This window comes from Pelobates fuscus, chromosome 4 (genome assembly GCF_036172605.1).
Source record: "Pelobates fuscus isolate aPelFus1 chromosome 4, aPelFus1.pri, whole genome shotgun sequence".
NCBI lineage: Eukaryota > Metazoa > Chordata > Amphibia > Anura > Pelobatidae > Pelobates > Pelobates fuscus.
This window is the reverse complement of record NC_086320.1, coordinates 259,728,299-259,746,714: the sequence shown is the minus strand read 5'-3', so window position 1 is coordinate 259,746,714 and position 18,416 is coordinate 259,728,299. Positions and strand designations below refer to the sequence as shown.

General features: G+C 42.1%; 1 protein-coding gene across 3 annotated transcripts in view; it reads left to right on the top strand.

Moving 5' to 3' along the window:
- The first annotated feature begins 5,829 nt into the window (after window positions 1-5,829).
- Window positions 5,830-18,416, top strand: part of LOC134608006 (membrane-spanning 4-domains subfamily A member 4D-like) — a 61,024-nt gene continuing 48,437 nt past the window's right edge. For all 3 annotated transcript variants that reach the window (XM_063450639.1, XM_063450636.1, XM_063450637.1), the window contains exons 1-2: window positions 5,830-5,901; window positions 10,636-10,724. In XM_063450639.1, coding sequence (XP_063306709.1) covers window positions 10,650-10,724 — 75 coding nt within the window. In that variant the 5' untranslated portion in view covers window positions 5,830-5,901; window positions 10,636-10,649. The remainder of the gene's footprint in view (window positions 5,902-10,635; window positions 10,725-18,416) is intronic.

The following is an 18,416-nucleotide window of genomic DNA, read 5'->3' as shown; positions in this document are numbered from 1 at the left end:
TCTTTATTTTTGCAGTGCTTAGATTTGACAAACACGCTCTTATCGCCACGTTAGCAGGTACAATCCGATGAAATCATACAAATTATACCGCATCTTGGCGATCATTAACAGCACTTTTTTTTTGTTTAGTTGAAAGCTTGATAAACAGTATGGTAAAGATAGAGTTAATGTTAAGGATCATGAGTCTTGGCATGCATAACATTATAGGCATAGAGGGTGGTAAACAGGCTAAACATATTATAGACAGGGCAGGAGTCCAGCAGTGTACTATGATATATGAGCGATGTCAGAAAGAGTCGACTCATGCTGCAGGTGTAAAGTAACAAGAAGCATATACAAAGCTAGGGTGCAAGATGAAAAACCACAGCGTTTTTGTTCCTATCTGCTACACAGCTAGTAACCCCTAATGGTAAGAGCATAAGGGGGGAGGGGGGGAGGGGTCTGCGGCTGAGAGGCTGCAGCATATTATTAGGCAAATAGCACTTATCGGTATGCATTTAGTCCCAGAGTCTGTTCATGGTTTCCACCCCACGCCAACTCCTAAAGCTGGGTCTTTCTGTTCCAGGTTGAGGCTGAGTAGGGGTTCTCCGAGGTGTGTGGTAGTTGGTTTTGGTTGCTGGTTCTTTGAGCCCGGATTTGTGAGTGATGCATAACCCGATACTTGGGGTATTCTCCATTCCGTTGTCACCCCCAGGGGGTCTGTTGCTGAGGTGTTCTTGCCCCTGGCCTCCCTGGCTCCCGCCATTCAGGTGCTGCGCAGGGCTGATCCAGGTGTGTTAGCAGCCTGTCTCTGCGGTGCATGGGGTCAGCGTTGCGTGTGGGCGTCGTGGTGGTGCTGGCAGTCGCCATCTTGGGTGAGCGGATTCCTGCTGCCACCTCCCAGCCATGCCCGTCTGTTAGGGCCCAAATGTACAGGAGCTGGTTTGTGGATACTGTGGCAGACCGGGATGACCCCCGCCGGTCCATAGGGGGGGGAGGATTCTTCGGTGTTCTGCAGGACTTTGGAGTTGGGAGACCGGCCGCATCCCCCACCCCGCATCAACTGCTAGGCCACAAGTCGGACCTGCCACGGCAAATGTGCCCGGAGAGTTCGCAGTGCCCCTGCCCCAATCCCACTGGGTGCTTCGTGGGGTAGACAGGTGAGGTACCCGTTTAGTTTGGCTGGGTGTCTGTAAATCAGGCTTAATGTCGGCCACTCGATCGGAGCTCCGAGCGGTTATGCGATTTCTCCGCATGGCGGTCAAGCTCCGCCCCACAATGTGTTATTTTTATACTTTTTTTTTGTAAAAAGTTTGATTCATTTTTTTCCCCAAAGATCACATAAAATACACCAGAAAATCTAATAAATACATACATTCATCTTCGTATGTTAACGTTAATTACACAGCTCTAGTAATCAGGATCAAATATCATCTCTCATTTATCAAAATTAGATCAATACCCTATTTCATATATTTTCCCGCTTCTACCAGAGAACCTCTAATATCTCCGACTTATGAATTTGTAGTGAAGGCCCAACTATCCATATAAATGTGCACATACCGATGAAACACACACACATAGCATACACTGTTCCGAGAGTCGAGGAGGGCTGTGGAGGGCACAAACTTTGCTACATCTGTAGATCTGTAGATCCAGGGTTTGAAACATAATTATCCCAAATCAACCCTTTATGTTTCGGGACATTATATAGCACCCACATACCCATCATTCAGTTCAAAAGCTCTATTTCTCTGCATTTCAGTTTCAATGTCCGACCAAAGAGGCATTCTTTCGCCCTTCCATTTTAACGCTATAAGCCATTTGGCTACCATTAAAGAATGTAATAGAAAACTTTTCACTTCAATTGAAATATTATTGGGATGAATATGAAAAAAAACTAATTCTGGGCCCATTTTAAACTTTTTCCCCAATATTCGAGATATCCAGGCAAAAACATCCTTCCAGTATATTTGGATTAGAGGGCAAAACCACCACATATGTAGAGCTGGACCGGTTAGTAATCTCTCTCTAATGGGTGCACAGTTCTCCATGTATCATAAAGTCTGTATTTTATCAATAGCTTATAAACGTTTTTAGAATTGTGCACCGAATGAGGGTCTAGATTCGATTCCACCATGGATTTCCTATCAATACTTGGGTCTACCTGTAAATTAAAATCTCTAAAAACAATTAGGGATACCATAAAAAAATATTTCGTTAATTTCAAGGTATGACTAATACATTTAATTTGTCCCTTATTTGGAGCATAAATATTTAAGATTGTATACTTTTGAGAATTGATCAAACCTGTCCATAATGCATAATGTCCTTCCTTATCTCTTATAAAGATCTCCTCTTTCAGTTGTTATCTTTTATTACAAATTATTGATACTCCTCTTGTTTTATTTTTTGCGTAAGGGGCATTATAACCAATTGTATAATGTTTGTTACAATAGTTTGGAATTTTACCTGTCTGCCACTGGGTTTCTTGAATGCAAATCACATCCGTTTTTTCTTTAACCTCTTAAGGACCAAACTTCTGGAATAAAAGGGAATCATGACATGTCACACATGTCATGTGTTAAGGGGTTAAAAAGATATTTAAATGCAATATTTATTTTGCCCATTATATTTAATCCCTGGAAATTTTGGCTAATAATTTTCAATGTCATGGGAAGATAGACCGTCTATCCTCCTGAAGATTGATTACCCCCAATGTTCCAGCCCTCTCCACCTATAGTTCCGGAACATCTAATCTAACATAATAGGACACACATCTACACACATTCATTACAATAATTAAAACCCTTATTGCTATATTATTCATATAAGGATTTACCAACTCATAACACCACCGCACTTCCCCCTACCACTAAGAACGGCGGTGAGTGAACTAAGATAAGTCGAACTAAAATGAATTTGAGACCCTGGCGGAGGTCTACATAATATCAATTTTATAAGTCTATTTTCAACTTCTCTATTTAATAATTGGAGTCCTCTGTTTTGCTATCCTCTTATATACAACAGTGAGCTTCTATTTCCTAGGCATGATGAAAAATTACTATAGGGCACCATAAAGAGCCCTGTGACATATAATATTTCTATAAAGGAACCTTGTTAGAAGGTACTAACTATGTATAAAATTATGTGAAAATATTAATAAACTCTTACTAACCATTTAGTCTATAGGACATCATGAAGGGCCCTATGACATTGAATATTCTTATAAGGAAACCTTATTGGAGGGAAGGAACCGTGTATAAAAATTGTGTGAAAATATTAATAAACTCTTACTAACCAGTTAATCTGGCTTCAGTGCTCTCCGTATCAAATATAATCATTACACACTTGACCGTTTAAGTGTTTTTATATAAATTAGTTATTATCAGTAAATTTAACCATTCAACTCTAAAGATTACTGAAGTGCAATGTGTCACCTCTAATCTTTATCTATTCCTGCCAATAATTACATATTATATTCTTCTTGTGAAATTCAGCAGTTACTAATTTGCTGATCAAACATGAACCAACCTTTCCTATACTTTTTTTATTTTTCCTTGTTCCCTTCTTTTTGTGTGCATTAATTTTTATATATATAAGTGTTGTGACCCTCAAGTGATTTTATTCATTTAAATATTCATGTCAAACTAACTTGATTGCGTTCTATGAAGAAGTAAGTAGAAGTATAGATATAGATATAGTTTCAGTATATGTGATCTATTTGGATTTTGCCAAGGCATTTGATACAGTTCCACACAATAGATTAGTGTTCAAACTCAAGGAAATCGGTCTAGATGAAAATGCTTGTTCTTGGGTAGAACATTGGCTTAAAAACAGAGTACAAAGAGTTGTCATTAATGGTAAATTTTCAAGCTGGACAGAGGTGGCAAGTGGTGTCTCTCAGGGGTCTGTTCAGGGACCCCTTCTATTTAACATGTTTATAAATGATCTTGAAAACAGCATTGAAAGTCATGTTTCAGTGTTTGCAGATGACACAAAACTCTGTAAAATAATACAATGTGAGCAAGATATTACTTTGCTGCAGCGGGATTTAGATAGACTGGGGGACTGGGCACTCAAATGGCAGATGAAATTTAATGTTGAAAAATGCAAAGTTATGCACTTCGGCGTAAAGAATACACAAGCAACGTATACCCTTAATTGAAGCGAATTAGGGATAACAACACATGAAAAGGACTTGGGAATTGTTATGGACAACAAACTATGCAACAATGTGCAATGTCAATCAGCAGTGGCTAAGGGTTATTAAGGTATTGTCATGCATGAAAAAGGGCATTCATTCTCGGGACGAGAATATCATTTTTCCTCTTTATAAATCACTGGTAAGACCACATATTGAATATGCTGTACAATCTTGGGCACCTGTTCTAAAGAAGGATATTATGGCACTAGAAAAAGTGCAGAGGCGGGCTACAAAATTAATAAAAGGAATGGAACATATCAGCTATGAAGGTTAACAAATTGAAACCTATTTAGTTTAGAAAAACATTGCCTGAGAGGGGATATGATAACATTATACAAATATATTCGGGGCCAATACAAACCATTGTGTGGAAATCTATTCACAAACCGGACTTTACATAGGACACAAGGTCATGCGTTTAGACTGGAAGAAAGAAGATTTAGTCTAAGGCAAAGGAAATGTTTTTTTACTGTAAGAACAGTCAGGATGTGGAATTCTCTGCCTGAAGAAGTGGATTTATCAGAGTCCATACAGATGTTCAAACAGCTACTAGATGCATACTTGCAAAAACAGAATATTCAAGGATATAATCTTTCAATGTAGGGTAATAACTGCTTGATCCAAGGATAAATCTGACTGACATTCAGGGGTCAAGAAGGAATTTTTTTCCTAGTTTGCTCTAAAATTGTGCTTCAAACTGGTTTTTTTGTTTGCCTTCTTTTGGATCAACAGCAAAAAACAAATGTGAGGAAGGCTGAACTTGATGGACGCAAGTCTCTTTTCAGCAATGTAACTATGTAAAATATGTGCTTCAAACATCCATCTTTATAAATCTACATATAATCCCTTGTGTTACCAGGACCTGAAAATTAGGACTGTCCTGACAAAAGTGAGGCTTTTGAGAGGCATGAGAAATGCTTGTTCTTGGTGTGCCCCAATTCCCCCCTTTTTTTTTCTTTCAAAAATGATATTGTCATGTTAGACACAAAAAATCTATGAGACAGCCACTAGAGGCACTTCCGATTAACCATATACCACTGATGCTGAACGTACTTACGCTCTACATGAGGACATCCAGTGAAATCCCCATAAGAAAGCATGATCCAGTGTCTAATGCACTTGCCACGCATTTGCATTTGGTCCCCTGTCAGATGACGTCGGAGGAGGCAGAGCGCCGACCCAGCGCTGAGGGGCCTTGCTGCTGGAATCCGTTGAGTAAATAAATTTTTTTAACCCTTTATGTGAGGGTGTGGTGGTCCGTGAGAAGGGTGGGGGCCAGAGGGCTCAATAGTGTTAGGAATTTCAATTTTTTATTTCTAAAACTATAAAATCTCCTTAAGCTTTGTTATACATCCAGGCACCCCAACAATATGGAACTCCTAAAAAAGAAGGACATAAGGATAGAAAAGAGGGACAGAGGTATTTGTGCCCGAAATAAGGACTGTTTCTCCTAAATAGGGACACTTGGCGTTATGCAATTGTTCTCTCTTAGATTTCTTCATCTCTAAAAAGTAATAACACAAGGAAGCCATTGCCTTGCTACATGCTTACTGTTAAAAGCAGAAATCTTCAATTACCTCATCCTTTGATTTCATCATACAAAAGTACAAATGTGGTGATCTTGTCCCTCTCGACAATATATTCTCAGATGTAAAACTGTTGATCGTCTAATGGTGTGAGAGCCTCACTGGTGAGAACATACAGAGGACAGACATGTGAGTTTTGCTTAATGGCTATTTTTAAATATAAATCTGAATTTTATAAATATTAAATACAGCAAATTGCAGAAATTTGACAAAAATCTCTTTGGGAGCCAGGAGAAAATAGAGGTTGTTTATGGCACACAATTAGTTATTTTAAATATGTGGAAGTAATTCATTAGATAACAATATAAGTGTATGATATCATAAGCACATATATGTATTTAATTAAGTATTTTCACACCCAAATATGATTTAAAATAGTTAAATTCTTCAAATCTGCTGTTTTTCCACTTAAATTTGCAGTTCCCTTGTCAATAAAACATAATTCATATCATGGTAATTAAATCCCTAAGATAATGCTAAGAAAATTATATTAAACCTAATAGCATAAGCGTGCGCAGCACATTACATTAGGGAGTGCACCATGAGAAAATGATCTTATCAACTTCACTTACAAAATACTAATTTAACAAAAGAGGTGCAAAATGCACATTCTTCTTGTAGTGATAACAAGATGTACACAAACAATATCTTCAAAAAATATAGTTATGTTCAAGCAGTGGTGTATTTTGGATCTGTGCTGCCCTAGGCTTGATGGAACCCGGGCAGCCCCCAATTTGCATTTGCCCCACCTCTTCCTGTCAATGCCAGACCTCTGCCTGTTAAAGACTAACACACACTTTGACTGACAGACACACACTCTCAGATACACTGACATACGCACACACCGATTTGACACAATCTGACAGACACACACAATCACTGACTCACTCAGGCACGCACACACTTACTGACATACACACACAATGATGCAGACACACACAAACACTTACAGACACACACACTGTCAGGCATACACAATCACTCAGACACACACACACACTCACACATACACATTCACTCACAGGCACACACAATCACTCAGACACACCAGCTCCATCACAGACACACACTGACAGACATACACATACACTCACAGACAGGCACACACAATCACTCAGACACACAGGCACCCTCACAGACACACACACACACTCTCACTCACAGACATAAACAATCACTCAGACATCCACTGACAGACTTACACACATTCACTGACAGACACACACGCACACTCACACACACTGACATATATACCAGCCCTGCCACTTGTGCCTGGAGAGGACTGCTTGCCAACCTCTTGCCCTGTGATTATGGTCCCTGGGAGGTTTGGCCCTTGAAATAACAGATTTGGGCATAATGGATTTTTGTTGTGCTGCTGCTGGCCCTTTAACTCCCAGAGAAAGGATTTGTACTTTTAAATTGGCAATTCAAATGCCGTTGAAGTGCCGAAGTAGTCGAAGTGGCCGCCATTAGAAAAACGAACACATGGCGGCGGCCATCTTGGTTCATTTAATGCGGTCAGCGGTATGTGTAGCCAAATTCATGGAATTGAAATCGTCTACACAGTTCCGCGAACACCGCTGAGCCTTACCTTCTCCCACAATGATTTTGCAGTCGTAGAGACTAAGTCCCATTCGAAGATTCGAACGCACGTTCGAATGGGACTTAGTCATTTTTTCAGCCTGAAATAGACCGACTGCACAGCCCAAATCTATGGAACTGTTTTGGGCATGAAAATGTCATAAAGGACTTCCATCTAACTTTTTTAACCCCTGAACCGATTGCCCTGATTTTTGAGTATGTGTTTATTTCCCGCATGCTGATTATGAAAATGTATGTTTTATGTTCGTGGCATGTATATTTTAGAAGTTATTAATATTGTGTAAAAACTGTATTCCTCTGCCTGTGATAATGATATTACCCATTGTGTTCAGTAATCATATCACAGGCAGAGGGGATGATTTTGTGTGGGAGTGTCTGTGTGTATTGTACGGATTGATTGGTTGTTCTGTAAAACCCTGTGGGCTGTACTATGTTTGTGGATTGGGAATAAAAGAGACTGTATGTGCCAGTACAGTCAGATTCTGCTTAACCCTCAAACCGAAGTGTCGTCTCATTATTGGGGGATTTGGATTGTATGCCGATTGCCAGGAGTGTAAGCTGATTGTATGCTTTTCCTGTTCGGCTGTTTCCCGGGTTTGTGTGTTTCCTGTTCAGGAGTTGGAGGATTCGTGTAGTTTGCAGTTCGGGAGATTGGTGCTTACAGTAGCTGCCTGCGCATCTGGAAAGGGGAATATCGCCTAAACGGTTTTCAACCTCTTGTGTGCAAAACGGTCCGTTACACACACACAGACACACTGACAGATATAAACACACAATGACAGCTAGCCACACACACCAGGGCCGGATTAAGAGCACACTGGGCCTGGTGCTGACAATTATGATGGGCCTAATTACGGAATCTTATTGACCAAAAACACTAAAACACTCATACCTCCCAAGCGCCATGTATCTGATGGAGATGGTGCTGGAGGGAAACTCATAGGATGAGGATATAAGAAAACCCATACTCTATGCTAATCTCTCAAATTTATGCTTTCATCTTTCAAGTAAATCCATAACCCCTAACAGCAGTGTCCAGTGAAGCAGGAAGTCAATGGGCGGGGTAAAAGGGTGGGCCACTGGTGCGAATCACGTGACCAGACCTGCCAAAAGGGGAGAACATGCCCAAAAAGGGGGCATATCTGTCCAAAGAATTGGAAGGTCAGCCTGGCATGAATGCATGTCAGGCTGCCCGCCAATCCTGCAGGCTGTCCAACTAAGGGCATACTATGCAGGCAGCACCCTGAGCTTGACATAAATGCTTCTAATGATGCGCTCACTCCATGCTTTCTAAGGACTGCCCCCTAGCACTCACATGTCCACTTGTCTCCTTACCTTCTTACTAGCAGGCAGAAATTCTTGGTATATAGTCTGAGACAGAGAAAATGTGTTTGTAGTGAGTTTAGAAGAAAGGGAACATACCACAATGTTAGAGAGACCAACGTCTGCATTACCTAAACTAATTTCATTGTCAGCCAGTCCACACAAGTTTTGTTCCCATACATCTCTCTTAAGCTTCCAAATTTAAAGGGACACTATAGTCACCATAACAACTACAGCTTATTGTATTTGTTCTGGTAAGTAGAATCATTCCATTCAGGCCTTTTGCAGTAAACACTGCCTTTTCAGAGAAAATAACTCCACTGGCCACTCCTTAGATGGCTGCTAGAGGTGCTTCCTGGGGCAGTACTGCCTAGTGTGCAGCACTGCCACTCAGTGTCTCCACCCTCTGCATGCAGACACTGAACTCTCCTCATACAGATGCATTGATTCAATTTATTTTTATGAGGAGATGCTGATTGGCCAGGGCTATGTTGGACTTGTGCTGGCTCTGCCCCTGATCTGCCTAGTTGACAGTCTCAGCCAATCCAATGGGTAAGTATTGTAATTTGCTCAGACCACCACTTCTGATGATGTCAGCAGACAGTCAGTTCAGAGGCAGAGCCAGCAACTGCAGACTTGAACACAAGTTATATTTTACTATACTTAGGGAGGCAAGAAGGGGCCAGAGTGGTGGTTTTAACATAATAGGGTCAGAAATACATGATTGTGTTCCTGACCCTATAGTGCTTCTTTAAGCAAGAGTATTTGAAGAGTAGTTAGGGTTGCCACTTTTCTTTGAAAAAAATACCAGCCTTAATCATTTGCATAATCACAAGGAGTGACATCAGAGAAAATTCTGTAAAATCACCAACAAACTACTCACAGTTTGATTCTGCTGTATAGATGGATTGCTCCCAGTGTCTGTCTCGCAAGCCACCCAGGGTCTGTGTCCCTATGTATCACAGTGTCAGTATCCCCATGTCGCCCAGTCCCCTAGTCTCCCAGTGTCTCAGTGTCCCCATTTCTCCCAGTGTCCTAGTGTCTCAGTGTGTCCCCATGTCACTAGGATACTGGGGACACAGAGACATGGGGACACAGAGACATGGGGACACTGAAACATTTAGGGAAACTGGGAGAAATGGGGACACTGAGACACTAGGGACACAGACACTGGGAGACATGGGGACACTGAAACATTTGGGGACACTAAGACACTAGGGACACAGAGACATGGGAACACAGACACTGAGAGACTAGGGACACTGGCTGTGAGACGGACACTTGGAGACATGGGGACAGTTGTGGACATAGACATGGGGACACTGGGACATATAAGGACACTGGGACACATGGGGACACTAGGCACACTGAGAGACATGGGACACAGACACTGGTAGACTTGGGGACACTGAGACACTAGCGACACTGGATGGGGGACATGAGGACACTGGGAGAAATGGGGATATAGTGTCTCCGTGTCCCAATGTCTCCCAATGTCCCTATGTCTCACAGCATCCCCATGTGTCTCAGCATCCCCATGTGTCTCAGCATCCCCATGTGTCTCAGCATCCCCATGTGTCTCAGTGTCTCCCAGTGTCTGTGTCCCCATGTTTTCCAGTGTCCCCAAGTGTCTGTGTCCCCATTTGTCCCCTAGTGTCTGTGTCCCCTAGTGTCTCAGTGTCCCATATGTCCCCCAGTGTCTCAGTGTCCCCGTGTGTCCCCTAGTGTTTCAGTGTCCCCATGTGTTCCTGCTGCATTTCCCCCCCATCCCTTGCGTGCCGCAGAGTCATCCCGGGAGCTGGAATATGACGTCAGTGTAAAAGTTGCTTAATACATAAAATAGAAGATAGACTCAGCCAGAGCATCTCACCCAGCCTCTTATTTAAGTATGGCTTACATCTACCCTTTTGATACTAAATTTGAATCCCTTGTTTACAGTCACTTTTATTGTCATGGATACAACATCTGGTCAGCTCCCTGAGGAATGGAAGGCGGAATTTCTAAAAATGAAACCAATCATACCAGCTGTGAGTACTTTGCCTCAGTTTGCCACGCATGGCTAACTAATTAATATAGGTGTTTAAATGATTCAGCAATATCCCTTATACCAGGGGTTTCCCAATATTTTTTTTCCAGGGGAACCCTTTGATATAAGGTACCAACATGGTGGAACCCCCCAAAAAAGAATTTGCATGGTAGCACAAACCTTTAAATTAGAAGAGCGTAATGCTTTATTTTTTGACAATTTTTGTTTTTATATACACTAATTTCTACAGATAGTAGTACTTAGAAGCAGATGTGCTTCTGTGTGTAGAGTTGGTGTTTGTATATAATTTCAGCATTTTAACCCCTTAAGGTTGGCGGACGTACTATGCCGTCCTTGGGGACCCGGTCCTAAACACCGGACCACGTCGTCTTTAGTGTAAAAGTAAATTATATATATATAAGATTTTTATATATATATATATATATATATATATATGTGTGTGTGTGTATGTATTATAAATAAATATATACAAACATACATACACCAACACTACTATGTCTAAGTGTATTTTAATATTAATTAAGTTCAGCTTCCAGTGGGTAGACCTCTCCTAGTCCAGAGAGCAAAGCAGGCTGCTCTTACAAGAGCAAGTGTTGTAATCCAAGGGAGTATAGTGATTATAGCAATCCCCAGGGTGAATATAGTTCTCCAATCCCCCAAACATGAGCCTAGACTTCATGAAGGGGTAAAGCGTTCTGTTTAATGGGACCACACACGGCCTTTTATGTCAGTCCCCATGCAATGGGTTTCCTCAAACATATTCCAGGGGCATTCCCCACTGGACCTGAGAGTAGACTACAGCAAAAATATACACATGATTACATTGGCTCTCAGGTCCAGGACACTCCCACACCAACAAGATAATCCCTCCCCTGTGCCTGGGAAATAATTGAGTCAGGAATTATACTAAACTCAATAATCTCCAGGCACAGAAAACATACATTTTAAAATACCCCAAAAGTACCCCCAAAACACATGGAAACCCCACAAAAGTATCTGGGGGACCAAAATATCCAAAAATCACCCAGATCGGTTCAGGGGTTTGGGATTTCCATGGAAGTCATAATTTGACTGAATGCACATGAGGCTCCTGCCCAAAACAGTTCCAGAGAATCAGGGCTTGCAGTCGGTCTAGTTCGGTAGTTTAAAAACCGAACAAACTATCGAACATAAGAGTCTTACCCTGGAGCTTGTTCGTGGGAACGTTTCCACCGAACAGTGCCCTTCTAAGTTGTGTAGAACCGAACATCGCTGCCTGCGTTTGCGGGAAGAAGATGGCCGCCACCTCATGGTCGTTCATGCGAACAGCTGCCACCCAGACGAACACTTAGAACACTGCAGTGGAAAGTGTTACAAACTGTCAATTAGGCTTAACAAGCTCCCGGATGGTCTCTGGTTCGTGCGCCTGTTCGGTTCCCTAACCAAATATAAAATCCAAGGAACCAAGTCTGCTCACATCGTTTTTTAAAGGGCCCATAGTCTTTTGGCAGGAGCCTGGCAAGCAGGCCCCTCCAAGAACCCGTGACGAGGTTCCGTTCGTCACATATATATAATATAAAATAACTTAAATAAAAAATAAATAAATAAAAATTATATATACATGTGTAATTTTGTTCGAACTGTATTTTTATAATAATATATGATAGAACAAAATTATATATATATACATATAAATATATATGTATATATCTCTATAAATCTATCTATATATAAATAAAAATAATAAAAAATTTACACACATATATACATATATATATATATACACACATATTTAAATTCTACATATATATTCATGTAATATTTTTACATAATTAAGTAATTTTATTAATTACAGTTTGAGGGACCTGCTTGATAATCCAGACAGAAAGTTCACAGAAATTTGTTTGCAGGCCCTCTATTTAACCCTGTAGATTTCCAAGACACCATAAAACCTGCACGTAGGGGGTACTGTATTACTCGGGAGACTTCGCTGAATACAAATATTAGTGTTTCAAAACTTTAAAATGTATTACAACAATGATATCGGCAGTGAAAGTGCCATTTTTTTAATTTTTCACACACAAACAGCACTTTCACTGACAATTTATTTGTTGTGATATGTTTTACGGTTTTGATACACTAATATTTCTGTTTAGCAAGGTCTCCCAAGTATAACAGTACCCCCCATGTACAGGTTTTATGGTGTTTTCAAAAGTTACATAAAAGGTTTGCATTTCAGTTTTTTCACATTGAAATTTGCCAGATTGGTTATGTTGCCTTTGAGAGCGTAAGGTAGCCCAGGAATGAGAATTACCCCTATGATGGCCTACTATTTACAAAAGTAGGAACCCAAGGTATTGCAAATTGGGTATGTCCAGTCTTTTTTTAGTAGCCACTTAGTTACAAACACAAACACTGTCTGACTGCCTGCCTGTGTGTGACTGCCTGCCTGCCTGTGTGTGTCTGCCTGCCTGTGTGTGTGACTGTCCGTCTGTGTGACTGTCTGTGTGTGTGACTGTCTGTGTGACTGCCTACCTGTGTGTGTGTGACTGTCTCCATGTGTGTGTGACTGTCTGTGTGTGTGACTGTCTGTCTGTGTGTGTGTGTGACTGTCTGCCTGCCTGTGTGTGTGTGACTTTCTGCCTGTGTGTGACAGTCTGCCTGTGTGTGACTGTAACTATGTGTGACTCCAACTGTGTGTGTCGTTGTAGCTGTGCCGTTGTGTGTGCCTGTATGTGTGACTATCTGCCTTTAAGTGAGTGTGTGTGTGCCTATCAGTATGCATGAGTGTCTGCATGTCTCTAACCAAGTGTGTATCCTTCCTGGGTCATGGCTTCCTAAATTGCATCCAAACATTCAGTTTCTCCTCCCTTTGCATGCAGACACTGAACTTTCCACATAGAGATTCATTGATTAAATTCATCTCTATGAGGAGATGCTGATTGGCCAGGGCTGTGTTTGAATTGTGCTGGCTCTGCACCTGATCTGCCTCTTTGTTAGTCTCAGCCAATCCTATGGGGAAGCATTGTGATTGGATCAGGCTACCACTTCTGCTGATGTCAGCAGGGAGTGGGCAGGTCTAAAGGAAAAATGGACACAGTATGCAGCTGCAGACTGGAATACAAGTAAGATTTTACTATATTTATGGAGGCATGAGGGAACCAGGGTGGCTAGATGGTGGTTTTAACCCTATAGGATCAGGAATAAATTTTTTGTTTCCTTTAAGACTGATACGGGAGCGGTCATTACCATTATTTAATTGTTTTGCAACACTCATAAAAATGCTACAACGACCACAGCTTGAGGACATTATAGTAAACGTTCAAAGCCCTGAAGGTTGCAGTGTTTGTGTTAGGCAATTTCTTGCGAGAGTGCATGTTTGGAGATCTTTGAATATAGAAAATAATCCAGGCACTCCAACGAATTCCACACAAGGCAGTTTTAGTGGACCCAAAGGGTCCAAAGGGTTTTTGTCAAACCCTAAGGGGTCGAAACGTTGCTTTCTGTTTTTTTGGTCCAATAAACTCCCTTGTTTGGAATTCGTTGGAGTGCCTGGATTATTTTCTAAATTCAAATTTCATATTTGGTCCCTTCTGGTACTGGGACCTATCCAGTACAGCACCCAGGATTCCAGGACGAAGGTTGAGTGCACTTCCACCACCTACATGGCTATGTTTGGAGATCTTGGCCACTTGAATTGTGAGACGGTCCGAATACATACTCAAGACTGATGCGATTCCATACAATATCTCGTAGAATTCTATTCCCAATTTTGTCACAGGTTAAAGTGGAACTTATGAAGTGGATGGGTGTTATTGAGGAAGTCACTGGTGTGCTCCCATTGTGCCTGTTGCTAAGAAAAATGGGAAAATTCGCATTTGTGTGGATTTAAAATGCCTGAATGAGGAAGTGAAGAGGGAGACATATATGCTGCCGACAATGGAAGATATAGATCCAAGGTGGTCAGGGGCTAAATGCTTGACGCTTCCAGTTGATTTTGGCAAATACTTCTATACCCATGGAGCCGCAAGCTGACTACCTTTATTATATCTGTAGGTCAGTTTTGTTTCCACAGACTCACCTTTGGGATATCTTCTGCCCCTGAGATCTGATTCTATGTGATCATAAGGGCACTGTAGTAGTAATGGATAACATCCTAGTGTATGGGTCCACTCAAGAAGAGCATGATTAGCGACAGAGAGCAACTGGACTGAAGCTAAACAAAGATAAATGTCACTTTGCGTAAACAGAACTGTGCTACTTTGGTCATGTTATTAGCAGAGATGGCATTAAGCCAGATGCCAGTAAAGTTCTCGCTATTAAGAAAATTAATAGCACTTCTGACAGTACTGAACTGAGACAAATACTGGGCCTTGTGAATTATTTGGGCAAATTTCTACCAGATGCCTCACTGAGACATACCAGATGTCTCACTGAGATGCCAGAGACTTTTGATGAGAAATTAAATGTTCGGGTAGTGCATGGTCAGAGGAAGCAACTTGGTGGCAGATACACTTAGTGGTGGCAGATACACTTCTCCAGGCTCCCACTGGCTGCTGCTGAAGTGTCATCAACAGAATTAGATGTTAAGGTGTACATGGATTCAATATAGGCATCCAAGTCCATCTCGTTTGGGAAATGTAAGCATTTTAAGAGATAGAGACGTGTCTGCATACTAATCTCCATGAAGTTATTAGTTACTTAAAGAGTGGCTGACCTGAGAGCCGAGCAGTGTGGATGCTGCCGAGTGCTTTCCAGTCAGAGAGAGCGCATCTCACAGAACTGGATTGTTTAGTGCTATTTCAAGCCAGTATATTGCAAGAAATATTAACTAAAATTCATAATTGCCATTTGGGGATTTCTAAGTGTAGAGAAAGAGCAGCCACTGGATGTGGTGGCCTGGAATCATCACTGACCTAATATCTACCCTGCTGCTTGTGGGCCCCAGGCAGAAGATAGTTGCAGATTTGTGTGAATTCAACGGAAAAAAACATCTGGTTGTTGTAGACTACTACTCGAGGTATCTCGAAATTGCACCCATAGGTGAGGCAACCAGCATGGCTGTCATCACCCATCTTTTTTTCTCATTTGTCTTTTTATTGAAACAAAAATATAGTTCAGACATTGTGCAGCGCAGTGCAACGTTTAACTCCTATACCAGCACAGTCGCAGCTGTGGGCTCAACTCCTGCATGAGGCTTGGTTAGCATCCTAACGTATGAGTTATAGACCCTTCGACATTTTCCACCGGTTTTACTCTCGGATGTCACATATACACTCGGACATAGCAAATGGTATGCTACATATTCTACCTGTGTTACATGCGTTACAATCTATCACAATGCAATGGTAACCTCTCGTATCCTGGTGCACGTTTGATAAACATTTGTATTGCTATTAATTTTTAAACATTTAACTGATGAGACGGGAAGGGTACAGAAAGAAAAGGGGGAAGGGAGGGAAGGGGCGGGGCGGGGGTACCCTAGACAACACATTTTTTTCCTTGGTGAATTCGACTTGGTAGATTTGACTCTCTTCATGCCACTGGCATGATTACCTCTGTTCACCCTAAACCTTTTGCTTTGTAACACCTATGACATCATGATCTCCGTGTACCTGTCTAACACACAGCTGGCCAGCTGCCCCAATCTTTTTCGTATCTCTCACTGCAACCGTTTACCCTGCTTGCCATCCTTTCGTATGCGCTAATGGTGTCCATTTTGTTAGTGATGATATCTATGGTTGGAATTTTGTTGGTCTTCCAACAACCTGCCAGCACTATTTTCGCTACTGTGAGTACATTAATAATCACCTTCTTATGAGGGTGGGTGGCAATATCGGGTATGAGGTGGAGAATGTAGTGTTCTGGTTTCACAGGTAGGGTTGTACCCGTCCTGCACAATAGGAGGGAGGATATCTTTTCCCAAAATTTTGCTAGCGAGGGGCATGCCCAGAAGATGTGATGTATAGTCCCTTCATCGGTATTGCACCTCCAGCATTTCCCGGATGTCCCCGGGTACATACGTGCCAGTCTGTATGGTACCAAGTACCACCTCATTAGGACTTTGCAGTAAGCTTCCCAAAGGGCGAGGCTTTGCGATGCTCTTTTCGTGGTTGCTAGGGCCATATGCCAGTCTGTTGTGGGAAATTTGAGTCCCAGGTCCTCCTCCCATTGAATCATGTATGCCGGCTTATCATGTGCTATCTTGGTGACAAGCGCGTTATAACATGCTGACATCGGTTTCATGTGCCCGTGGGATAGTGCCTGCTTTAGCGTTAGCTGGGGTTCGATAGGGAGGGCACTGCTACGTTGGATATGTGAGTGTACTATGTTTTTTATGCGGAGATATAGGAAGATATCTTTCGTCGGAAGCTTTAGATCGTTGTGCAGGACGGGGAACTGCTTTACCTTTTCCCCCTCTAGTATATCCTGGACCTTGCCCGCTCCTCCCTCCCTCCAACACTTCACCTGCAGGTCAGGGGAGAAAATTGCTAATGTTTCCAGAGGGGCTGCGTAAAAGAGTGATTTGGTGTCTACTATATGTGGGCTCCAGTTTTTCCAGGCCTCTAGCAAAAATTTCGAGCATTGCAGCATCTTTCCTGTTGCAGCTTGGGAGTATCCCCCTGCCCACAGGTGCCTCGTCATATCTTGTGTACCTAGGCATGCACTTTCCATCGCTAACCAGATGGGTTTTTGTTGCGCATTTGTGGGGCGTAATAGCCTGAGTCCTTGCGCCAGTGCTGATGCCTTGTAGTATGCGTTAATGTCAGGCATACCCAGTCCCCCACTAGTACATGGGAGCCCCAGAGTACCCCTTGCTACTCTTGGGGGTTTCCTTTTCCACACATGTGCATTTATTGTATTCTGTAGTAGTTTGATTAGTTTGTTAGGGAGGGCAATAGGCAAGGTTCTGAACAGGTACAGTATATGCGGCATTGCCATCATCTTCACTAGGTTGATGCGGCCTAGCCAGGACACCTCTAATCGTTCCCATTTCTCGAGTGTGACCTTAAGTTTGTGTATAACCGGGTAGTGGTTTTCCTGTGGTAGGGACTGGATAGACTTTGTGAGCTTGATCCCCAGATACTGCAGGGAGGTTTTCCGCCAGTCAAAGGCGTGTTGTGCTTGTAGTGTTGTGACAGTAGAACTAGGTAGATTGATAGGCAGTGCCTGTGTTTTCAGGGAGTTGTTCCTGTAATAAGATACCTGCCTATATGTATCTAGTCTATGTAGTAGGTTTGGGATTGAGGTTTCCGGATGCGTTATAAATAACAGAACATCATCCGCAAATAATGCTAGTTTTTTTGTGCCCCCTGGTGTTTGGAGTCCCTGTATGGTTGGGTCATGTTTGATAAGGCGTATAAGGGGTTCCAGACCTAGAATGAATATGAGGGGTGAAAGGGGACATCCCTGCCGTGTACCATTCCTGATCTCTATCTGGTCAGAGATGAAACCCGTGCTGAATACCCTGGCAGTTGGTTTCCGGTAAAGGGCTAGAATGCTTGACAGTATTGCTGGGGAGAATCCCATTTTGGCTAGCGTTTGTGTCATATAACCCCAATGCAGGCGATCAAAAGCCTTTTCGGCGTCTAGCGCCAAAATCAGGCCATTCTGGGACGATGTTGTCGCCCAGTCTATTAGGTTCAAGAAGTGTCTGGTATTGTCCCCCACCTGTCTCCCTGGAACGAAACCT